At 37.6% G+C, this 26060-nt stretch overlaps 1 protein-coding gene across 3 annotated transcripts in view; it reads right to left on the bottom strand.

The window, feature by feature from the left end:
• Positions 1 to 5426: 5426 nt before the first annotated feature.
• The window catches only part of C10H12orf4 (chromosome 10 C12orf4 homolog), a 43896-nt gene continuing 23262 nt past the window's right edge, over positions 5427 to 26060 (bottom strand). For 2 of the 3 annotated variants that reach the window (XM_033118504.1, XM_033118505.1), the window contains exons 10-14: positions 25508 to 25582; positions 21703 to 21905; positions 7240 to 7297; positions 6620 to 6687; positions 5427 to 6000 (exon numbers count right to left, since the gene is read on the bottom strand). In XM_033118504.1, coding sequence (XP_032974395.1) covers positions 5908 to 6000; positions 6620 to 6687; positions 7240 to 7297; positions 21703 to 21905; positions 25508 to 25582 — 497 coding nt within the window. In that variant the 3' untranslated portion in view covers positions 5427 to 5907. The remainder of the gene's footprint in view (positions 6001 to 6619; positions 6688 to 7239; positions 7298 to 21702; positions 21906 to 25507; positions 25583 to 26060) is intronic. The other variant, XM_033118503.1, reaches the window with a different exon arrangement.

The raw sequence follows: 26060 nt of genomic DNA, 5'->3' as shown, positions 1-26060 counted from the left end.
GTACGTTTGAAGAATTGCACAATAAAAGAACATTTAGGTAGAAGAATAAATGCATCAATGTGCTACACTAGACAAGATAGCCAAGGTGATTTTTAAAACAACAAAAAGATGTACTTTTCCTATTTCCCCCTCCCCCCCCACCACCACCACACACAAAGTAGACTAAGTAAACAAACTAGTGATTTCTGAGTTCTAATCCTCTTCTCTTACCCGTAGGACATCTTCCCTGTACCTTCCTAGCATTTGATCCTATCGTCAGCATTTAATCCTCTGGCCTCAGTCATTTGTAAGACATCTGACCAGCTCAGTGACAAGAGATGAACTAGGGAAGCATTATAGGGGTAAATTCTATACAGCTGCTACATGGGGTAGATGACTTTCAATTTCATAAGTACTTTGTGCTATTGTTATGTCTAAAATCTAGATTCACCCGATCAAAATGTGATAGTCCTACCCGTTCCACTCAAATACAAGGTTAGTCGCCTACCTTGTGACTTCCTCCGACATTCTAACGTGCCTTGTCCTTTATATCTGAAGTTGCTGCTACTGGCACAGGTGACATTCTGTCTGCCAAGAGGATTTGTGCTTGACCTACTGAGAGTGGCAAGGGCTCCCAAAGGATACCCACTTGGTGCCAGAGACAGGCAGGGCTGAGCAGCCTGTTCTCGGGGTTCACATCCCTCTTGGCCCAACGCACGCCTCGTGTTTCTAGTCTGACTTCCACAGCACTCCACGCACAGCTATTCTGCCCTGACTCTACGCCCTGACTGGCTGGTACTGTGAGTTGCCATGTGTTGTTTTCCCAACTCGATTAGGCTGTAAACTCCTTGAGTACACGGTGTTTTAGGCAACTTAGTATCTTTACCATCTAGTGAAAGGAAGGAAGGAAAGAAGGAGAAGGATCAGACAGGAAGGAAGAAAGGAAGAAAGGGGAGACAGGAAGGAAAGAGGGAAGGAAAGAAAATAGAGGCAAGTATTTATAGAATGAATATATGCCAGGTAGTGTGCACTTTCTTATTTAATCCTTCCAACTACTCAGTGAGCTAGATACTATTATTAATTTTTCCTAGCTTACCGCTGAGGAGACATACTTAGGACGGTTAGGTAATATGCCCAAGTAACCGGCCACAAGGAGTAAATCAGGAAGGCCACCCTTAACCAGCTTTGTCTAACTCTAGGGACCGTGCTCCCCATCTCTGAGACTGTACGGATTTGCTGAGAAGAAACCAGGAATTCATTATAACGAAAGAAAAAGGAGAGAAGGATAGAAAGCAGGAGAACGAAAGGGAGAAACCCACGAATACATTCTCTTCTTGCAGATGTCATACCTAACCTGTGACAGCGTGGTTTCTGCTTACTTCCTAAACATCTCCAGGAAGGATCTGTTTGCTTCTCTGGTAACATGTTCCAAGTTTCATTCTCCATGTGCCAAAGATATCCTCTCTATCCAGATAGCTCTCTATGCTCACTTGCCTGGGAGAGAAGTGACTTATACAGTTGGTTCTCATGCTGTGAACACTGAATTAGCAAATGCTGAACGATTACTTCCAGGAGAAATACAAGGCTGGGTTCCTGTAAGCCTCTCATCACATTTCACCAGCCAAGCAACCTATAATTTTTTTTATGGGTTTCTGTTTAAAGCACCTTATATAATAGATTGTTGATTCACTAACATTGAACTCACGACCAGCAGCACTACTACTCACGCCTGGACCAAGCTTATTTAACACGTATTTTCTCCATAAGGCACATCAGTCTTCCTACATGCCGAACACTAGACAGCACTTCAGCATTACACTTGGGGGCTAAATAGCAAAATCACTAACAAAAAGCACAAAAATGCAAAAAACACGGCAGGAAATAAACTGTGAAAAGGACACTTGTTTATGTTATTAGCTGAAAGAAAAAGGCAGAGGGTCACCTGGCTCCTCTCAGCTGGGAATGTGTGTTGGGCAACTCAGTTTTCACTGCTCTGCACATGCCCACAAATGATGCCAAAAGTGCTGCCAAAGGTCCTGTGATTCATGCTGTGGGCCAGTGACAGTATCCGCACAACTTGGATTTGATAAAACGATTGCTTTTGTAGATGCTTTTATTGATTCATTTTACAGTTACAAACACATGTTAGCAAGTAGGGGGATTTGCAAATATAGAGTCCACGATTGATGAGGGCTGACTCCCTAGAGCACGAAGTTCAGCCAAGTCTGAGATGGATTTATCAGAAAGCCTGATAAAGCTTAGATTTGGATATATCAGAAACCCTGTTTTCCTCCGGGAAAACAGGAAAAGAAAGCAGGAGAGATGCGGAGTGTATCACGATTTTAGCTTTGGGTATTGAATAAGGACGTCGCAAGCGCATTCGTCCTGCAGGAAACCTCAGGAGGCTACCCAGCCATTCTCCTGCTTGTTAGGATTTTGTACTGGTCATTGGAGATTGTCAGCATCACAGATCACAGAGAAGCTTGCCGAGTCTTAATCGAATAGTTCCTCAATCCCATTGCCTTTGTATAGCCCTCTAGAGGCTGGATCCCGCTTAGCACTGTGTTGCTGTGTATGGAAGAAACTTGGCAAACACTGGTGTATTGAACTGAGTTCTCAGGGTCAATGTGCTACTTACGTTGTCCTTATCGCTGCCGTTCCTTTGTGATGTACTCTCATACAAAGAGTTCTGTCTTAAGTTGTGGTCCCCAGCTTGGGCTTCCTGGAATTAGTGGTCCTTAAAGGTGTCTTCACTATGTCATTGAGATATTTTAAAAATCTTTCCGGGAATACATTTCACTAGGGTGAGACCTCTCAGGTTACATAAAATGGCAAGGTTTTGTTTTTGTTTTTGTAAATTTGCCTGGAATCATCCGAGGATTTCTATGTGATACAATGTATCACTTGCTAATACTGTCTATCACTCAGCTCCACAGACATGTGTGATGAACAAAAACAGACTATTGCTCAAATGATTTCAATTGTTTACTAAGTAAAAGTTTTCAGGGAAACATGGGGAAGATAATGGAAACGGTTCTTTGGTGGTTACAGGATAGAAAATCATTGATCTAAATGGTTCTGAATACGTGGTATTTTGTGTAAATAGGTGTTGTAAAATATTTTTAATTATTTCAAAATTATGATAATGATTTTTACACTGCTGTAACTTCTTTTGAGCAAAGCAGTCCACTTTCATCTAACTGGGAAAACTAAATAAGAGAAAAGCAATCATTTTCACCTATACACTGAAAAATAGCCCTGAAGATCCACTGTTTAATCTTTGTCCGTCCTTTCAACACAGCTCTGCTCCTTCTCCTTAGGGCCTCCAGAACAGGAATGTTTCCGTAAATTCCTCTTTCCTTTATGGAACATTTTTTTCTTGTTGAGAATTAGCCAGGATCTAGCTGAAGTGACACAGATGATAGTGTCCCATGCCAGCAAGAGATCTGCCAATTCCCAGGCAAGCTGTTTCGGTTGAAATTCTTTTTCATGCCTTTCTTCCATTCCAGTCACATAGTCATGCTGAGAACAGCTGGTCCCACACTTCCTGATCAATGGCAAGGATATAGACTTGCCTGGTTTTGTGCTTTGAGAAATGGGAGGCGGGGAGGAAAGGGTAACGTGGAATGTAGACCTCAGGCTTAGTGCCCCTGCCTGATTTCCTATGCATATTTTTAAGGCCTTGAGGATGAGACCGTCATGTTTTAGGAGTACTGGTTTATACAAATAGAAAACTTGCTGCTCACGGAGACCTCTTCACCAGGGCCCTCCATTCCCACCCCAAAAGGCTCCTGTGGTCAGCTTCTCTCACTTCAGACCATTCGTCACTGCCTCCCTTCATTCTATTCCTGCTCCCATCAGCACCTTATACCTAGAACGCCCCTTCTAGTCTCAGGCGACTAAGGTACCTCCTTCACATCAGTCGCGAAGGGCCTGAAACCACTCCCTTCCAAGAAACCCCCTAGAACACAATACAGAGAAAGGTGGTAATCTCATCCTTCCTGGTGCAATCACAGAACTATAGACTGCCTCACTAAAATCCCCGTTATTTAAATGCATATTAGTTCCTTAAATTATATATTTGTTATTAGCTTAGTGTTTGGTGTGTCTTCATTATCAGTGATACGTAACATCATAAGCACTTTTCTAATATTCTCTGTATATCTCATAATACAGTACCATGTGAAAAATGAATATTTAATAAATTCATCTTGATTTTATAGGCTAAACAGGGACTTTAAATTGCCCTGGAGTGAAAGCCTTGAGGTGACAAAGGAAGAGCTTGGGCAGCTGCATTCACCAACTTTCTGTGAATGAACTTTTCCTCCTATTCCCTGCCCCTGGATACAACCTCCAAGCTGTTGGCTGTACACTAAGTTACAGGAATTGTGTGGATTCTTAGTACCTCTCGTTCTGAATGCCTTTCATTGACTGATCCCACTACACTCTCCTCCAACCTGACCTGTCACGTTATAAACTAAAACAGTCTCTGACAGGGCTTTAGCACACCCTGGTTTTCTACTTCTGTCGACTCTGCTTTGCATTAGAACCAGTCTTCATTAGTAGCAATGATGCCTGGAAGACAGCTTCTCACTCCCAGAATACCAGAATACCTACCTTCTTCTTGGTGGGATTACACGTTCCCTGAAAAAGGATTGGGAAAGTGTTAGTGTGTTATGGACTCAATCTGGAGGATGTATTCTCCTTAATGTTGTTACTTAGACAGGCATTTCCTTGAGTAGAAAATCAAGACATTTCCTATGTTACGGGAAAGCATTTGGCATGCCACAAGAGTTTCTATTATATAAGGTACTACATGTAGAAATATCAGCAGAGTGCTTTTTGTTTCTTTCACGATGTCAGAAGTCATCCGTTTCACTCTGTTAGCCAGTTGCAACATCCATACGATCTGAATTTAACAAAACTATTGCTTTGTAAATGCCTTTGGGCAATGTAGTCACTGCTCATTGCAAATGTTATAGATGGGACACGCCGGCGATTGCAGCATCTGCGGACGGAGTTCTACAAGAACAGATGATGGAAAAGATGAGGAAAAAGAAGAGCAGAGACAGAAATGGGACACAGTTACCAGCAAAGAAATGCAGTAGGAGAATGGTTAAGGAAACTGAGAATGCAGGAAGCGGGGTGGAGAGAGAAGGACTCTCACTGTTTGACTGTCACGAAGTTGACGAGCAAGGTGCTGGTTTAAACTAACTTCCATCGGGCTTGCAAATCAGGACACTATCCTCCCAGCCCATGAAATGCTATTACCAGACAAGGGTGAGGTTACCTAGGGAAGATGAGGCAGAGGTAAAGGATCCAGCCTTTTTCTGACTTTCAACTTACAAAACCTTAGAAAGAATACATTAAAAGCAAGTTTTTGAAATAGTTAAAACAATAAGTACATCTGTTTCATGTATGTGTTTTTACAAAGATTTTCACAAGACAGCCATACTTGCAATGTATACTTCAGTGCGTTTTATTTTGCAATGGCAAATAAGAGAGAGGGAAGGTTTTACTTGTATGCTTCATTAAGCCTTGCACCTGATAGGATTCAACTCTTTGGGAAAAGACAAATGTCTCCATGAAAATGTAGTGAACAATTCCCTACATCAAGTGTCCATCTGTGGTATATAGAAAGTTTTAACTTACTAATATTCAGATAGGACATTACAATAAAAAAAAAATATATCATTTTTTTTTCCAGAAAGAGACTTTAAGAATAACTGTATAAGGAAGGGGCTGATCACTAGCCTGTACACTAGATGAACTTTTAGAATGTTTAACAGACATCTATCATGATTTGATGTGTGGCTTGGGTCGCAAGTTCTCTTTCTGGGCATCTTCTGCTTGACCGTATCCCAGCAGAGCTTGAGTTCCTGGAGAGTTTAACAATCCTCTTCCTCCAGCAGGTTGCTCTATGAGGGGTTAGTGCTTGGATGTCAGAGTAAGTGTTGATGATACTCGGAAGATCTGGGGAAGCATGTTACTAAGTTGATAAAACATTTCTTCAGAAATACTCTGTAAGAGGTTAAAAAGAAGTTTGTATTTGTTAAATCGTCATTGATTTTAAAACAATTTTTAAATATTTTAAATTATGGAACTAGTTCTAGATACGGAGTACAATATGTAAAAATTATCGTTCATGGCTGATTTAACTGCCTGGTTTTGGGCGAGGTGTTTCCCTGCTCCATCCATCCTCTGAGAACCTATGTTGTTTCTGTCAAATAATAGGTTTGATTACCAGAAAAAACCCTAGATAACAGCAGGGTAATCAATAATAAAAGTTCCACTAACTTTGCTAAGGTCTATACAGAAGACGGAATCATTCTCTGCTAATCAATGCCTTTATTTATGAACTCTTCAAAATCTATGTAACATAAATGTGGAAAAAACAAAACAAAGCAAAGATGAGTCAAGTTTGGTTTTAGAGTGAAATAAAACATCCCGAGTGGAGATTCTGAGACAATAAACTAAGATCTTGACAATAAACTAAGTGCTTTATGGCATCCAAACACTTCTCCCCTTAAAAAACAGGAAGATAGCATTTTTTAAATATTAGGGGCAGTGTGCTCACTCTATCTGTGAGGAATATAATAACAGAGATTAAGTTGGGGTGAGCCCTACTCAGATAACACACCTGTGGTACCAGAAACTGCACTGTCCTAGAAATCCCTCCATCCCACGAAGCCATTTCCATCATGAAACCTAAAACAGAACAATAGACTTTGCTTAGTTATGAGTTCTGGTCTTCACACCCACGAATCCTTTACTGAAATAAACTGAATTTTCGTTGTGCATCTTCATGTCTTGACTTTTTAGGTAGCCGTCTGCCTGTAGGAGAGGCTTCTGCAATCCTTGGTTCTCCACGCCAAAGAGGTTTAACACGGATTTAATCAACACACTCTTACTTATGATTTCTCAAGTCCTGTTTAGTCTCCACACGATGAAGCCAAAACAGATTATTAAAGTCTAATTAAACATGTGGCTCATGTTTTGTTTCTTTTTAAGAAAGTAAAAAGCTATAACCAGAACCAAATATAAATAACGTCCAAATATCCTGTATGTCAAAAGGGCTTATTTTGCGATGAGAAAAAGGTAAGTAAAAAAGCCCGTTATGAATTATTTCTTTATTAAATCCATTTAATTGAGGCACCAGATAGCAGGGGTAACTTTCACATTCTTTCTCCTGGGTTGCTCTGCTTTCAATATTTGGGAGAAAGACAAATAGGCCATTGTTAAATACAAGGTTATGCTCACCTTTAACACATTTAAACACAAGCTCTGCTCTCCTTAAGCACCACGGGATAGTCATTTCCTAAAAGCAGATACAAAACAAATCTTGTTTTCAATAAATTTTAAAAAATACATATATATAGTCAGATCTTTATTTATCTATAATGTGGGTCATCCAGTTTGTGAATAGATTTGGGCAACTATTTGCTAATTTCAGCTGGATTTCCTTTGATTTTCGGGCATATGACTTCTTCCAGCTGTTATACTATACTTGTGAAATGATAATTTAATTAGCCTAGTAAATATAATTTACTATCTAGTAAACATATCTAGTATAATTCTAAACAAAAATATAAATGACGTAGAAACTCCACCTACTATTCTCAATATGTTAACATGAATAATTCTATTAAATTGTACAATATTTGAATAAGCAACACATTAAAATGTTTTTATTATGTTATTACAAAAGTAATAGAAATAAACAACCACCCCACCCCAGCCACTTCACAAACCAAATGCACTCATTTTTCTATATTCCTGTCTAATCTTGACTGAGTGCCCATGTCAGACTCTAGCCAATACATTTTACAATTTTTCCTAATTATGATCAGCAATTATGCCATTTTAAATTCTATTTCCTTTCACTATATCAGAATTATTTTCCCATGTTGCAAGTCCTCATAATTATAATGATAAAATGTTTATTATTTCATTACAGTGATTCTCAATCTTTTTGGGTCGTAGGATCTTTTTACACTTCTAAAAATCACTGAACACTCCAATGAGTTTTGTTTATGTGGATTATACCTCTTGATATTTATTGCATTAGAAATGAAAACTGCTAAAAATACTAATTTCATTTAAAGACAATAAACATGTATGTTAATATAACTTTTTTTAAATGGAAAGTAACTATATTTTCCAAAACAAAAAATTTCAGCGAATGACATCATAAAAATGGTGGCATGACGTGAGCCTCTTGAAATCTCCCCTGGAATTTACAACAAATTGAACAACTATAACTCCACAGAGGACTCCCTGTGCAGCAGACAGGCAAGAAGAAAAGTCTCACTACTGAAATCATCTAAAGGTGGCCAAATTGTGCGAGCAGGGAAGGAGGGAAGGGAGAAGTGCGGTGACGGGGCTGCGTGGGCGCAAAACGCAGACCTAGCTCAGTGCTCCGAGCTCGCTGCATCCCGGAACTACTGCAGCTGCGGGAGAGGGAAGAACTCGGACTGCCAGGGCTCTGTTTATGGCCCATGGGGCGGAGGGGACAGCATATAACGTGGCTGAACCCAACGCTCAGGGCAGAGACCCATTCATATGCTGCCTCCAAGAGACACATCTCAGCTACCAGGACAAACACAGACTCAAAGTGAAAGGGTGGAAATTGACACTCTAAGCAAATGGTATCCAGAGAAAATCAGGTGTAGCAATACTGATATCAGATGAAACAGACTTCAGGATAAAAAAGGTAACAAGAGACAAAGATGGACATTTCATAATGATAAAGGGGACTATACAACAAGAAGACATAACAGTCATCAATATGTATGCCCCCAATCAAGGAGCACTGAAAAATACCAAGCAACTACTAACAGAACTAAAGGGAGAAATTGACCAAAACACAATTATAGTAGGGGACCTAAATATAACATTGACAACTATGGATAGATCATCCAAACAGAAAATGAATAAAGAAATAGCAGCCCTAAATGACACATTAGATGAAATGGACATAATTGACATTTATAGAGCACTTCGTCATAGAACACCAGACTATACATTTTTTTTCTAGTATACGTGGAACATTCTCAAGGATAGACCATATATTGGGACATAAAACTAGCCTCAGCATATTTAAGAAGACTGAAATCATACCAAGCATATTCTCTGATCACAAGGTTTTGAAATTGGATATCAACTGCAAAGAGAAAGCAGGAAAAACCACAAATATGTGGAGATTAAACAACATACTTTTAAAGAATGACTGGGTCAAAGAAGAAACAAGAGATCAAAAAGATACATAGAAACAAATGACAATGATAATACACCCTACCAAAATTTTTAGGATGCAGTGAAAGCAGTTTTAAAAGGGAAATTTATATCATTACAGACTTATCTCAAGAAACAAGAAAAATCCCAGATACATACCTCACATTACACCTTAAAGAACTAGAAAAAGAAGAACAAATGAAACCCAAGGTCAGCAGAAGAAAGGAAATAGTAAAAATCAGAGCAGAACTAAATGAAAAAGACAACAGAAAAAATTAATGTGACAAAGAGCTGGTTCTTTGAAAAGATTAATAAAATTGACAAACTCTTGGCTAGACTCACTAAGATAAAAAGAGAAAAGACACTAATAAACAAAATCAGAAATGAAAGAGGGGAAGTTATCACGAATGCCACCCAAATACAAATAAAGCATCATCCAAGAATACTATGAAGGACTATAAGCCATCAAATTCAATAATCTAGAAGAAATGGACAAGTTCTTAGAAACATATAGCCTTCCTAGGCTGAATTACGAAGAATTGGAAAATCTAAACAGACCGATCACCAGTAAGGAAATTGAATTAGTCATCCAAAACTTTCCCAAAAGCAAAAGTCCGGGACCAGATGGCTACACTAGTGAATTCTACCAAACCTTCAAAGAGGATCTAATACCAATCCTGCTCAAACTCTTCCAAAAAATTGAAGAAGAGACAATACTCCCTAACTCATTTTATGAGGCCAACATTTGGTATTACCCTGATACCAAAACCTGGTAAGGATAACACAAAAAAAGAAAACTACAGACCAATATCTCTGATGAAAACAGATGCAAAAATCCTAAACAAAATTCTAGCAAATAGAATGCAACAATGCATTAAAAAGATTATTCATCATGACCAAGAGGGGTTCATCCCAGGGGCACATGGATGGTTCATCATACGCAAATCCATCAATGTGATACATCACATAAACAAAATAAAGGATAAAAATCATATGATTATATCAATTGATGCAGAAAAAGCGTTTGACAAGATACAACATCCATTTATGATTAAAACACTTAATAAAATAGGTATAGAAGAAAAATACCTTAACAAAATAAAGGCCGTATATGACAAACCCTCAGCTAATCTCATAATTAATGGTGAAAAACAGAAGCCCTTTGCTCTACGTTCAGGAACACGACAGGGCTGTCCCGTATCACCTCTGCTTTTCAACATTGTGTTGGAAGTCCTCGCCAGAGCAATCAGGCAAGAGAAAGAAATAAAAAGCATCTAAATTGGGAATGAAGAAGTTAAATTGTCACTCTTTGCAGATGACATGATGCTATATATAGAAAACCCTAAAGACTCCACTGAAAAGCTATTAGAAATAATCAACGAATACAGTAAAGTTGCCGGCTACAAAATCAACGTACACAATCCATTGCATTCCTATATACTAACAATGAAATATCAGAAAAAGAAATACAGCAATTGCAGCAAAAAGAATAAAATACCTAGGAATAAACTATAAGACATTTTTAAAAGAATTGAAGACACAAAGAAATGGAAAGACATTCCATGCTCATAAATTGGAAGAATCAGCATAGTTAAAATGGCCGTATTACCCAAAGCAATATACAGATTTAATGCAATCCCCATCAAAATCCCAATGGCATTTTTTAAAAAAATAGAACAAAAACATCATCAGATTTGTATGGAACCACAAAAGACCCGAATAGCCAAAGCAATCCTAAGAAAAAAGAACAATGCTGGAGGTATCACTCTCCTTGACTTCAGCTTGTACTACAGCGCAACAATAATCAAAACAGCATGGTATTGGCAGAAAAACAGACACACAGACCAATGGAATAGATTTGAGAACCCAGAAATCAACCCACATAAATATGGACAGATAAGTTTTGACAAAGAAGCAAAAAACATACAATGAAGAAAAGACAGCCTGTTCAATAAATGGTGTTGGAAGAACTGGAAAGCCATGTGCAAAAGAATGAAACTGGACTGCTATCTGTCACCATGTACCAAAATTAATTCAAAATGGATCAAAGACTTAAGCATAAGGCCTGAAACAATAAACTGCATAGAAGAAAACATAGGTAATAAATTTATGGACCTTGGGCTCAAAGAGCATTTTATGAATTTGACTCCAAAGGCAAGGGAAAAGCTAAAATAAATGAATGGGACTATATCAAACTTAAAAGCTTCTGCAAAGCAAAAGAAACCATCGACAAAATAAAGAGGCAACCAACTGAATGGGAAAAGATTTTTGCAAACAGCACCTCCGATAAGGGGCTAATATGCAAAATATACAAGGAACTCATGCAACTCAATAACAACAAAACAAACAACCCAATTGAAAAATGGGCAGAGGACCTGAAGAGATATTTCTCCAAAGAGGACATACAAATGGAAAATAGACATGAAAAAATGCTCAACATCACTAATCATCAGAGAAATGCAAATCAAAACCACAATGAGATATCACCTCACCCCAGTCAAAATGGCTATCACCAAGAAGACAAATACTAACAAGTGTTGGAGAGGTTGTGGAGAAAAAGGAACCCTCATACACTGTTGGTGGGAATGCAGATTGGTGCAGCCACTATGGAAGGCGGTGGGGAGGTTCCTCAAAAAATTATGAATAGAATTACCATATGATCCAGCAATCCCTCTCCTGGGTATCTACCCAAAAAATCTGAAAACATTTATCCATAAAGACATGTGTGCTACAATGTTCACTGAAGCTTTATTTACGGTGGCCAAGACATGGAAACCACCAAAATGTCCTTCGATAGATGAATGGATAAAGAAGTTGTGGTATATATATACACAATGGAATACTATTTGGCGGTAAGAAAAGATGATATAGGAACATTTGTGACAACATGGATGGATCTTGAGAGTGTAATGCTAAGCGAAATAAGTCAGACAGAAAAAGTGAGAACCATACAATTTTACAGATATGTGGTACATAAAACTGAAAACAACAAAAGAACAAGACAAACAAATGAAAGAACAAAAACTCATAGACATAGACAACAGTTTAGGGGTTACCAGAGGGTAAGGAGGGAGGGGGGCTCCAGAAGAGGGTAAACGTGGTCTAATATGTGGTGATGGAAAGAGAACTGACTCTGGGTGGTGAACACACAATGTGAGATATAGATAATGTATTAGAGAATTGTACACCTGAAATATATGTAACTTTACTAACAACTGTCATCCCAATAACTTTAATTAAAAAAAATTAGTGAGAAGAGTGGCAATGTTTTACATACATGAAAATCTCATTAATGCCTTTCTTAATAGAAGACATCTGGATTCTCACATCTGCCTCTGCATTGAATCTGTTGTGTTATCATCTAGCATGTAGCCTCTGGAAAAGCTCACTGATGCTCATGTAAGAATGAGAGTGGAAAAGGCAAATCATGTCTTACTATTATGCAAATAGTTTTAATCTTGCTGATCCCCAGAAGGGGCTAGGATCCTGGGGAGATCTTCAGAACACAATTGAAAAACTACTGTTTTGTTGAACTAATGTATCATAATTTATTTAAACAGCCCCTTATAGTTAGATTTCCACTTTTTTTTGTTAATAACATTGCAGAGAACATATTTATGTATATGTACGTGTATGTCTCTCTCGTTTTTTTTTTAACAATTTCTTGGGATACTTATTTCTATTGATTAGTGAAATAAAATTTAGGTTCTTCCCTAAAAGGTTAGATCACTTTAGCCGTTAGCAATGTATGCACCATCCAATTTTACCATATGTTCACCAACACTTGGATATTTAAATACTCCTTAAAATATAATTTAACAGTATTACAAACTTAATAGATCCAAAATGGTACTACACTGATTGCTTTTAAAAAAGAGACTTTACTTTTTGAAAAAGTTTGATGTTGACAGACAAGTTATGAAAACGGTACAGAGAATTTCCATATATTTCCACGCTCACTTTCCTCTATTATTAACATCTTACATTAGGATATTACTAAAATGGAGGCTGTCTATGTACCTACCAAGAAGAAAGAGAACAGACTGTATGAAACAACTGCAGGGAAAATCCTTCAGAAATTCTAATTCATGCTGGGTTTTCAACGATTTACACGTATTCATTTAAAGCAACAGCAGACTACAACTGAAGTCTTTTCTGTACTGTAAAATAATAGTTGTGGAGTAACAGGAACAGTGGTCATGATATTACAGTGAAATAACCAACACATATAGGCCTCATTTTAACAACTGACATGAAAAAAAATTTAACAAGAGAACCTAGAACTTCATTTTGGAAATGTTTCCCAACAAACAAGGGCTTTCGCCCTATCATTTAAGGAGCCAGATGAATTAGAAGCCATAGAAAGAGGTAAATGTAGAATGTGATCTTCAGGTATTTTAACTGAATTTAATCATAATATTGTCAAATTGCTATGATCTCACTAAAGGATTTCTATTTGCTGTCAATGAAAAATAAAACCCCAAATATATTTTTATTCTTTGTATTATTTTTATCCTTTGTATTCTTTTATTCGATTGTTTTCTGTAAATGCTGTAAAATAAACAAATCATTTAATAACCAATAATTTAAAAAAAGCACTACCGATACATTATTAACTAAAATCCATTAATGCAGTTTTCCTTAGTTTTCACCTGATGACTTTTTCTGTTCCAGGATCACATCCAGGATACTATTACTATATTGAGTCACTGTGTCATCTTAGGTTTCTCTTGCCTGTGAGTTTCTCATAGACTTCCCTTGTTTTTGATGACCTTGACAGTTTTGAGGAACACTACTTAGGTATTTTGAGGATGTCTTCTATTGGGATTTACCTGATTTTGTTTTCATTAGACTTGAGCTATGGGTTTTGGTAGGAGGACTACAGGGGTAAAGTGCCATTTTCATAACATGATATCAAGGGTGTACACTGTCAACATGATTTATGACTGCTGATATTGAGCTGGGCCACCTGGGTGAGGGTAGTGTTTTTCAGGTTTCTCCACTGTACATTTATTTCCCTCGCCTCTAGATCTTCCCACATTGTGCTCTTTGGAAAGAAGTCACTCACTATGAACAGCACACACTTAAAAGGTGGAGATGGTTTGCTCCTTGAGAATGGAGTATCTACATGAATTATTTGGAATTCTTCTTCATGGGAGATTTGTTTCTTCTCATTCATTCATTCATTCATTCATCTGTTTATATCAGTATGGACTCATGGATCTTTACTTTAGATGTTGGGTTGTAATTCAATGACTATTATTTACCAAACCATTTCTCAGTGTTACTCTAATTGACCTTACTGGCATAAGTCACATTAGTGACCCTCCCTTTTTTCATTAAACTTGCCAACCCCTCCAACAGGCTGATCTGTTATTGAATATCCTAGTTCTTCACCAAACTCTGATGGTCTTTGTACCTCATGCCTAGTTATTGCTATGGTTTCCTACGTAGTTTCGTGGACTACAATATTTCCCCTCCAAAGCACTGATTTGGCTAATTCATCTTAAGTACATTTCTGATCATATTAATATTGCTGTTTAATAACTTACGATTGTCTCCTATTGTCTCATGAATAATATCTAAGACTTTCTTTTAGTATTCAAGGCTATTTACATTAAGGCCAAAACTACTTCAGCTTCTATGATGTTTAAATAAAAAAATGAAGGCTTCACTCAAGCACATCTGTCCACCTTTGCCTAAACATGACCTGCAATGCCTGTCATCCACTTCCTCCCACTTCTCCTTAAGCCATTTCTTCTGCCTAGAATGCCCCCCTCTTAGTTCCATCTATTGAAACCTGATCTTCATTCTTCAGTGTCCAGCTTAACTGCCATCTCCTTCATAAAGTATTTCCTATTTTCCTAGCTACGAATGGTATTGCTGTCCTCTGAACTCCCAAGTACTAATTTTTCTTTTGTCTTAATGATCACATTTTACCCTGTCTTTCTTTGGGAGAGAGTGTGGGAGAGCAATAGGTAGGGAGATGTGATTTATGTTTTCTGTTCTTAAGTTGTGTGCTCTCTAAGGGCAGGAACCACTTTTTATTCACTTTTACTACCTTTTTGATGCCTTCTACAACACTCAGTGAGCATAACGATGCTCAAAAAGACAGGCTGAGTGAATCAGGTTTTATCCATGGGAATTTAAAAAGAAAGTGCCTTTCTCTGTAGCAGAAAGACTTCGATAGGAAACTACTTGTTATGTCCAAGATACTTTAAGACTGGTAAATAAAAGGGGTCTAGTTGCTGAGAGGGCTAAAAATAAAGAATCTTCTTTTCCAAAGTTCTGGAAGCTTATAAAAATGACTAGTAGAATTTTATGATGTCTAAATTTGTTTCCAATACTTCTCAGCTTCAAAGTTCCCCAAAGAGGAAGCGTATTCCTTGTAACTGCAAAGCCTGTTGCAAGTGAGCCACAGTGCCTTAGGGGGATGCACACACACACAGCAGGACAAGGTTTTGTCTTTTGACTCGTTCTCCTGAGAAAAAATAATATTTCTTAAGGTGACTAAGAAATATCTACCTACAGGTGAGAGAAATGCTGATAGCTCTTAAAACTACAATAGTAATGTCTTATGTTTACATGGAACTTTACAATGTACACAAGTAACTTGCATCTCACAAGAAAAAAACCTTTATAAATAAATTTAAAAAAAGGACAACCAGAAAGGTACAGTGAATCACCCAAGGTCATGCGGCAGTCTGAGACTTGCATTTTCTTTCTTAAAAGCATCTTTTGCTGAACAAAGGTTTTCAGTTTTAATGAAGTACAATTTACTAAGTTTTTCTTTTATAGCTTATGTTTTTTGCATCCTAACAGATCTTTCCTTAACCTGGTGTCATCAAGGTTTTCTTTTACGTTTTCTTCTAGAAGTTTTATAGTATTACCTTTTTCGTTTAAGTCTATGATCCATTTTAAGTTAATTTTTATGTATGATGTTGGGGAAAAGTCAACGTTGTTTTCTTCTATACCAATATCCAATTCTTCCCATACCAGCGGCTGAAAACACTACCCTTTCTCCCATTGAACTGCCTTGGCATCTTTGCTGGAAATCAAAGAGTCAGACATGCATGGATTTATTTCTGGATTCTCTACTTTGTTCCTTTGACCCATAGTCTATTCCCCTGCCAAGATCACACTGTATTTGGTTACTGTAGCTTTACCATAAATTTTGAAATCAATTGGTGTAATTTTGTTCTTTTTCAAAATTGTTTTGGCTGTTTTAGGTCCTGTGGCTTTCACATAAATTTTAGAATTAGCTTGTCAGTATCTTCCAAATTGCCTTATAAAGATTTTGATTAAGATTTAAGTCTATATAGATCAACTTGAGAACTGATATCTTTTTTTTTTTTTTAAAGATTTTATTGGGGAAGGGGAACAGGACTTTATTGGGGAACAGTGTGTACTTCCAGGTCATTTTTCCAAGTCAAGCTGTTGTCCTTTCAGTCTTAGTTGTGGAGGGCACAGCTCAGCTCTAGGTCCAGTTGCCATTTTCTAGTTGCAGGGGGTACAGCCCACCATCCCTTACGGGAGTCGAACCGGCAACCTTGTGGTTGAGAGGATGCACTCCAACCAACGGAGCCATCTGGGAGCTCAGCGGCAGCTCAGCTCAAGGTGCCGTGTTCAATCTTAGTTGCAGGGGGCGGAGCCCACCATCCCTTGAGGGAGTCGAGGAATCGAACTGGCAACCTTGTGGTTGAGAGCCCACGGCCCATGTGGGAATCGAACCGGCAGCCTTCGGAGTTAGGAGTTAGGAGCAGGGAGCTCTAACGGCCTGAGCCACCGGGCCGGCCCCGAGAACTGATATCTTAATAGTATTGAGCCTTCCAAACCATGAACACTGTATCTCTCCACTTATTCAGGTCTTAAAATTTCTTTCAGCAACTAAGCTTAGTTCTGTAGTTGCTAGGTCATTTTCCATAGCATTTTTTTACTTGAAGATATTTTAAGCTTGTCCTCAAGTCCTTTAAAGACAGTAATCAAATATTTCATGGTCTGTGTCTCAAATCTTTGTGTATCTGTTTTTATGTGTGGTTGTTTCTGCTGGTTTTCAATCATGGTATTTTATTTAGGACATACTTATCTTTCACTTATGTTAAACATTTTATTAAAGGATCAAAGCATAACTGAGTATTTGTATCACCTTAAAATGCTCCTCTAAAACATAACACTTTCCAAAATACCATGAAAATAATCAGAATCAAGGAATTATAACTATTTATACTATTATAAATAAGGCACTCATTTTTATATATAGCAAAGCATTATCTGACAGTGTCTTATAATTATTTGAGTTATTTCAGGCTGAGGTCAAGCCTAAGCATCACTACTCCCATGAAGACAACTAATGTGAGCTGTAAGCGCAGAGCTTCAGCAGGGCCAGCCTTGAACTCCAACATATGGACTATATATTATCCCAATGTGTTAAAATAAGGATAATAATGGTAATGGTGAAAGACTGAAGCACAAGTTAGAGTAGGGGATAGATTTAACGGCTGACTAAAAGTAGATGGAAAAAAAAAGATCATCACCTTTTATCCATTAATACTATGCTTTCTTGCTTTTTGTAAATGTGTGGTTAATGGTCTAGAGAAAACATCTAGTACAGAAACTGAAAACTTCGCACTCTTCAGAATGATGTCATTGAGGCAGTTTCATCAGTGCTGTAGAGAACACACCACAATACCAACTCATGGCAGGATCCCAGGCTATCTTTGAAGTCACAGACAATTTAATTTTCATATGACATAAACCCTCATATTCCATTTACTGTAACTTAATGCTGCTTAGCAGCACTTGAACCTGAAAGAAAATGCAGACCGTTGCAAGCACGTGCATCTGTGTGTACACGCATCCTCGTTGTTTTTAAAGCCCTCATTTGCCTACAGAGACCCCATCCCAAGCATTCCTGTCATTTTTTCTCTGCTTAAAACCAGCACCTACAAAGAATGGCTTTGTGTACTTGGAAAAGGTAAACCGTAAGCTTCAGCAGTCAATACGGTCACGAGAAGACATGACTTCATGAATGTCATCATGGGACATGGCCTGCTGTCTCGAAACTCTCCCTGGAAACAAATCCCAGGCTGCATTATACAGCAGATGGAGTACACGACATAGTGGTCAGATGTTTTTGATCATGAGTTCTAAGTAATGGCCAAGTGATGAAATCTTACTGTCACACCTGTGAGAACACACTGCCAAAGAAATCCATTGAAAAAGTGGAACGGATCACGTGGAACACTTCAGACCCTGGAGCTCAGGCAGAAAAGTGGGCCCTATGGCTAGCTATACTTTAGATGATAAGTGAGCAGTGAACACACAGAATAAATTCTAAACTTGTGAAATTGAAATTAAAATGTCAGTTCTGATTGTAATTGCAGATAGTACCGTCTATCGCAAGTTCATGGCCATACTTTGACTACTCAACTTGAATTAGGGTATTGCTTGATTAGGGTAATGCTGAACTGCTGAGGTGATTAGGATTTAGTTGGTATATACTTTTAGGTCTTCACCGATTGTCTTGGAAGTTAGATAGAATTATTTTCTGAGTTTATGTGCCCATGAGGGAAATTGCAAGACTATTCTTTACTCTCAAGTATGTGCCTCTGAGCACCTACAATACTTGTACTAATACTTGAAATACTTGTATTGATCAGTTTCATAGCCATTATCAGAAGGGGAGAACTAGTATGGCTTTCTCATTTTTCATTCAAAAACAATGGGGTAAGGACAACCAGTACTTAGGAAACTATTTGGCTGTATCTACCAATGCGAAACATATGCACACCCCGACACGTAACAGTTTCATCCCTAAGTACACACCCGACAGAAATGCCAACACATATGTAGTAGAATGTTCACAGAAACATTTATGATAATAGTCAAACCTGGAAATATAATCCATAATAATCAAAGCTTAGCCAAATGTCCATAAATAGTAAAATGGCTAAATAATTGTGGTCTAGTCACACGATGGAATGATATATAACAATGAGAATGAACAGTTTACAACTACAAACAATAATAAAAATAAATTTCACAAACATAGTATTGAGTGAAAGAAGCCAGACACAGGAGTAAGTACTATATGACTCATTCCACTATATACACTACAAAAACACACCTACTAATGTATGCTTTTCAAAGTGTAAATCCTGGTTACCCTTTTGGAGGGCCTGTGGCTTGTGTGACTGGAAGGGAGTATGAGGGTGGCTTCTGGGTAAGGCTCAGTTTCATAATCTGGGTACTGGTTCCATTGGTGCTCAGTTTGTGAAAATTTGGGCTATATATTTATGACACATGTATTTTTCTATACGGGTATTACACTCTAATAAAAAGTTAAAAACAAACATCTTCACCAACCACAACAATTACAACTAAAACCCCTAAATCACAAATTATTCAACAAGTTAATAGTAAAAATAAAAGAAAGTCAGGAACTCAGGATTCTTGACTTGCAGGTTCATTCCGTATCTACCAGGTTAGACTGACTCCAGTAAGACAGTATCTTAAGATCACAAAGATCTATAGAGATAAAACTGGTGATATTAGTTATCTTTTTTCTTGATTATTGTTTCCTTTCCTTTCTATTTTTTTTAAACTGCCATTAATTTTTACAGTCCTTTTTCTTTACTACACATAGACTGTTTCAGACATTTTTTATCATTATGCCCACACTAAGATGTGGTAACAGAGTGTCTAGCAATTATCTGTTAGAGAAAGAAAGCAACATCTGAAAATGCTTTGGGATCCTTGCAGGAAGCCTGAGACAAATATTACCGCTATATCCTGTAGAGTGTTGTCTGAGTTTGTAAACTTCTTGACCTGAATGGATGTTTAAATACAACAAACTGTAAGATCGTGGCTCAATATACTTTTGTGAATTAAAATGGACACTTGGGAAACAACTTAATGTTCTGCAGCTGGCTGTCCCGATTTAAAACATGTAACTTTTGTAACCTTGTGGGAGAGGGAATGCTGGTCATATCAGATGTCTGGAAGTAAATCCGAACTTAGCGACTTTTGGAAACACTGTTTTTTGAGGTTGTTTCCCACCTACATATGACCATTTTTATAAACTGGTTAACCAGGAGTCCAGCTGCAGGAATGTTTGGATGTTTCCTTGTGGCTGGAATTCATCACAAACTTTCTTTGTTACTCCCCAAAGACTCTTTTATAGATGCCCCAGGATGATAACTTAACAATGGCTATAAATTCCTGATGGAACTAAGACATTATAAAGCTACAGTGGAGAAAAATAAAGCATGTTTATGTCAATCTCTCCTGATACCATATTAGGTATGACGGAGGCTACAGAAGTCAATGGAATGAGAGACTAGCAAGTCTGATGCAGCTTTCATAGGATGGAGCCAGAACGCTCTTAAAACAATGTGTCTGGTGAAAACACAAATGGATTACAAGTGGGAAACCATTTAAAATCTTCTTGTCTTACATGGCATTTTTTATGTGTGTGTTTATATAGGAGATTGCATTTAAAAATGAGGCCCTTTATAATCAGTCTCAGTAACACTTAGTCACTCTAAAAAGTAAAACATAAAATCTTTTACACTGTACTTTGTAATATAGCATTAACACACACCTTTTATTGTGCAAAACAACTTTTAATAATCAAGGATCAAACATCCCTCCTGCCAGTCACAATCTGCACTTACCAGTTAGCATTTTGCTTTTTAAAACAACACCAGCAGGTACCAAGCTGCTGACATGGGCCCTGTACCACCAGGCTGACCCTGGCTGTCCCGGGACCTGTGTGCCCCGTTGGCTGTGAGACTGCTCTGTTCCTCCAGACTATTGGAAGTTCAATTTTTAGTCCTTGTGCTATTTCCACAACTATTATTTCCCCTAACCAGTTTTTATGTGGGTGAGGGAAGAAAGCAGGAGAGAAAGCAGTCATAAAAAGAGATTAAAAAAAAAGTAAAATAAAAATAGTACTTAATAAAATGAATGCATGATTATGTCAAATTTTATTTGTAGAAACCAATACTTGTATTGTCCAAAAAGCATCCTTGAGAAAATGTTAAAATGAGGCTGGCTTCTCCCTGTCATCTAGCATCTCTTTCCGTTGCCTATTAAAGCATACACAGCGAATGCAAACTAATTTTAATGTTAGCCTAAGCCAAATATAAACGTGGAGGCAGATCTAATGTTACTTAACACAAAAATGAAGGAGAAAAGGAGGAGAGAGAGAGGGGGAGAAGTAGGAGCATATGCCTTATCCAAAGCTACAGATAAGTTTGATTTTCTAGTTTACCTACCACAGAATAAGGCTACAATTCTCTGAACATAACGATTAAGGATTATTCACTGTTTTGTATTATATGCCACTCGATTCTATTAACCAGACAGGAGATACGAAGGTCCATTAGTAAAAAAAAAGGTGCTTTTAAAATGTAGAGTAGCTTATTATTAGTGTACAATAGAGGGTTAACATATTCATAAAATTATGCTATTTTTCGATGTACTCACCTCTGACATATCATGCACCAGCAAGAGCGGAATGCTTATGGTTGTGATGTCATGGGTACAGCAGACCTTGAGGATGTTTCGCAGTCCCATAATGGCAGGGTCGCGAGCAGTGATGTTCCCGGATTTCACATTGTCATCCACACAGAGATGGAAAGCAACATGGATTTCTGAGAGATTAGAATGCCGTGTAATATAAAATTCTCCTGTGAACAACAAATACAATTGTGATTTTCAAATGCATAAACCACAGTCATCAGTGGACTTTATAAATAACGGAAGGGACAGTCAAGGTGTTGAACTAGTAGAGGTATACAGGAACCTATGTTGGGCGGGAAGAATACGATTACTGCTTCTTACTTGTTGGAAAGAAGGTGACGAAAAAGAGGCGATAGCCAATTTTGCATTAGGTTCACAAACTAAAGTAATCATCGAGCAGTAAGTAAATCCAATGAGTACTCATCATCTCTATTTTGATGTAGATGCTTAACTCAAACTTAACATGTGAAAATGGGTTACTTGATTATTTGTCACCCCCATACCCTAAATCTGCTCTTCTTCTCCATCTCAATTCATGGGTCCAATCTCTGTCCAGTTAGTTCCTTAGGACAGAAACATAGACATTTGCTCTTCATTACTGTTTTTCTGTCAATGCTCCCTTCCCCAATCCCCAATCTGGTTCTCCACCAACTATTTTCAGTAACATCTCCAACAAACATGTCAAATCTGAGCACTCCGTTTTTATTGCCATCTCCCTAGTTCATGCCACCATCATCCCTCACCTAGGTTTTTGTGACAGGTTTTCTTAATTAACCTCTCTGCTCTCATTCTGGCCCACCTACACACCATTTCCACGTTGCAGGCAAAACGATTTATGCGCGTGTATAAATCAGATTACGTCAGTCCCCTACTTAAAATCGCCTAACAGGCTCACACTATATTCAGGAAAAGGCCAAACTTCTGACTGTGGTGTACAAGGCCTATGAGATCCGGACACTGACTATCGATCTGCTCCAGCCTCTCTCCTCCCGCCCAGACACACAGGCGTTTGCTCAGTTCTTCAAACACACAGAGCTCGTTCCCAGTCAGGGCTGCTTCCCAAAAGGCTTCCCCAAGATTCCTGTATGGCTGGCTTCTTTTCATCAGTCATGCCTCATGTCAAAGGTCTTCCTTGACTGTCCCATTTGAGAGGACTCCCTCACCCCTCTCTTACTCTTTCACATTGTTCTGTTTTATTTTATTCTCAGCGTTACAATTATTTTATTTCATTATGAGATTAGTTTAAAGAGACCATTGTTTATATTCCACACCTATAGGAATTTTGTCTACCTTGATTAATGTTCTATCTCTAACACATAGAACAGTACCTGGTACACAGAAGGTAGTCAATAAATATTTGTTAAATGAATGAATGAACAGATGTTTTAGACTGAATGTTAGAGCAGTGTTTGTCAAACCTTAAAATCCATGCTTTCTATAACCATTCCATTTTCTATGTAGCCAACTAGCCAAAAAAAACTCCAACAGAACCAAAAAAAACTCATCCGCTTCTATATCCTGTAGTTTCTGTCAGTATAAATAAGTAAAATACAAAACATATAAAGAATATGTTTTTACAAATACACATTGCTCCCTGGAAATTCTGATAAGTCCTTCTTGGAAAGCTTTGTTCTTCTAAGAAATACTTTTTTATCACTAGCCCCTGCCCTTACAAATTCTTTTCACCTTTTCTTCAAAGTCATTACCTTAGGATTTTACTTATATTTACTGATAAACATATAGTATAGTTAAAAGTACTTAGTATACCTTAGCACAATATTTAACTCTTTCTAGTTACCAGTGTGCATAAGCCGTACTCATGGATGCCACTGACAGGCCCCAGGCAAAGGTCTTTTGTTTCTAACTTAAGATAAAAGAAGTACACAAGCAGAAAAAGAAATTAAACAAAGGATAGTGCCCGAAATATCTATGTAAGCTAGATAAAGAAAATTGTCTGATGAGAAATAGTACAGTTACAATTTCCCTGGAAGGCAATAAAAGACACAGACAGCTTGTCAGAAACCTAGTACACTCTATGAGATAATGTCCTTTTGGACCCAGGGAAGTGTATTAGCTCCTAAAATCCTACTGATAATTTAGGTGATGGAAGTTGTAGCATTAAACCCAGGCTATGGTCCAGTGGGGAGGCCGATGACTTAGTGAACAGTTCAGGAGTTCCCAATCCCCAAACTGCCACTGCTTGGTTTGACCTTAGATGACTTCTCTCCTGGCCTCATTTTACCCATTAATAAAATGGGCCTCCTGGCTGGCAGTAGTAATCAAAATACTATAGTAGAAAAAGAACTAGACTGGGATAAGGAGATCTGGTCTCTAGCACTTACTGGCTGAGTGATCTTGGGAAAATCAATCCAACTTATAGATCCTGTGTACTTTGTGTATGAAATGGGAAAATAATGCCTGACTGCTTTCCTTACAAAGGTGTTGTGAGAATTAGCTGATATAAACTGTAACTATTTAGATAATAACAAAGCAAAACTATTGGTTAATAATTATATATTGGGTTTTTCTGCAACTTAAAAATTTGTGATTTGAATCTTTTCTCCTGTCCTGTTTACTTCCTAGCTGTGCAGGCACACTTTCATGAAACGGAAATTCAGATGCTACCAGCATATCTAACTCAATAGCTGAATATCCCTTTTTAAATGCACACTTATGACATATCTTCCTGACTTGGTGGTGATAACAAGATACTAACCCTACAGGCTTTTCCCAAAATGGAACAAGGAAGGTAATAAATATAGCAATAAAGAGTTAAATTTTTTTTTTAAACGTCTGTACTTCCGGAATAGATAATAAGATTGACACATTTTAAGAAAGCCACAAAATATAGATGATTTAAATTATGGATCTATGAAGAGAAATACAATAAATCCTGTCTCAATGAAGGTATTTTTAGATGGAGAGGAGGACAGTTTCCTGTTCCACAAAGTAAAGGAAACAGCCTGCGGTGACGCAATCCTGCCTCTAACATTATCCACGAAGGTAGGAGATCTGAAGGTGGAAGGAAATTTGGAAGCTGATGACCACAAGCTAACTGACTGACAAGATGAATACCGGAAATGGGTATGCCATTTGCTAGATTAAATGGAATGTGATCTATGTGTAGAAAATCTGGGGAAGGAAATGTGAGGAAACAACCATGGTTATTTAGGAAAGGGCAAAATTTACCATTGAGTTTAAAAGACCTTACACTTAAAAAGTAAACAAATAGGCCTTCCTTGTCATACAAACGCTACTAATGAATCCAATGTAGAAGAGGATGAAGAGACTGAATTTCTGATTTCTAAACAATGTATCCAAAAACAAAGGAAATTAAAGAAATGGAAAGCAGGAAAATTTATGGGGGAATGAAAATAAGAAAGGTTCTAAATCAAATGAACTATGTTCTTTCTAAACATTCATTCAATTGTTTACATCTCTATGTACCATTGCTTATATTTTAGAGTAAAAATTATTTCTTGGTTAATTTAAGAAACTAAGAACAACGTATAAAAAAGGAAATCTGAAATAGCAAATAACAAAACATATGCAATGGCTTGAGCCATTTTTCTTCTATGGATTTAGAAAAAAGTCAGTACTCATACAAGATTTAAACTGCAGAACATCTGTGAAAGTGTATTATATAGATACGATATTGTTTCAAAGTGATACACTGAAAAACTTTTTATAAAGTACACAATAAGAGCTTAGATTTAAAATCTATGATTTCAATGTGCATAAGAAAATTGCAATTTAAAATAATACTTACCAGGTAAAATATTTAAATAGTTTCTATCAGCATTTTTAGTCTTATCGTCACTTTCTCCATTGGGGTTTCCAGAATCTATTCATAAGATAATGCGACATGAAAGAACGTTAACAACATATGAAAACACGTTACTACTATCATCACTCCTCAAGCAACCACAACAGTAAAAATTTACTAAGGGTCTCTAGGTGCCAGGCATTCTGACGCATGACACATGCTTTTACATGGATGGTCTCATTTAATACTTACAAAACTCCTATAACCACAATCTTACGAGGCAAGTACTATTACTACTTCATTTATATGAGGAAACTGAGGCTTAGGTGGGTTAATTAACTTAACCAATGGTGCACAGGTAAGTGGTGGAACCAAGTCTTGAACCCAAATACTCAGATTTCAAATCCTATGGTCCTAACCACATTAGACTTGCCAATACCCTATTTTTCACCTGGGAGGTTCAAGGCACTAAGTTAACAACACATAACTTCATTAGATAGTTGTGTGGCCATATTTATATTTAGAATGCGAGTCACTGTTGTTGATATAACTTGTT

The sequence above is a fragment of the Rhinolophus ferrumequinum genome, chromosome 10 (genome assembly GCF_004115265.2).
Source record: "Rhinolophus ferrumequinum isolate MPI-CBG mRhiFer1 chromosome 10, mRhiFer1_v1.p, whole genome shotgun sequence".
NCBI lineage: Eukaryota > Metazoa > Chordata > Mammalia > Chiroptera > Rhinolophidae > Rhinolophus > Rhinolophus ferrumequinum.
This window is presented reverse-complemented; position numbering and strand designations above follow the sequence as displayed.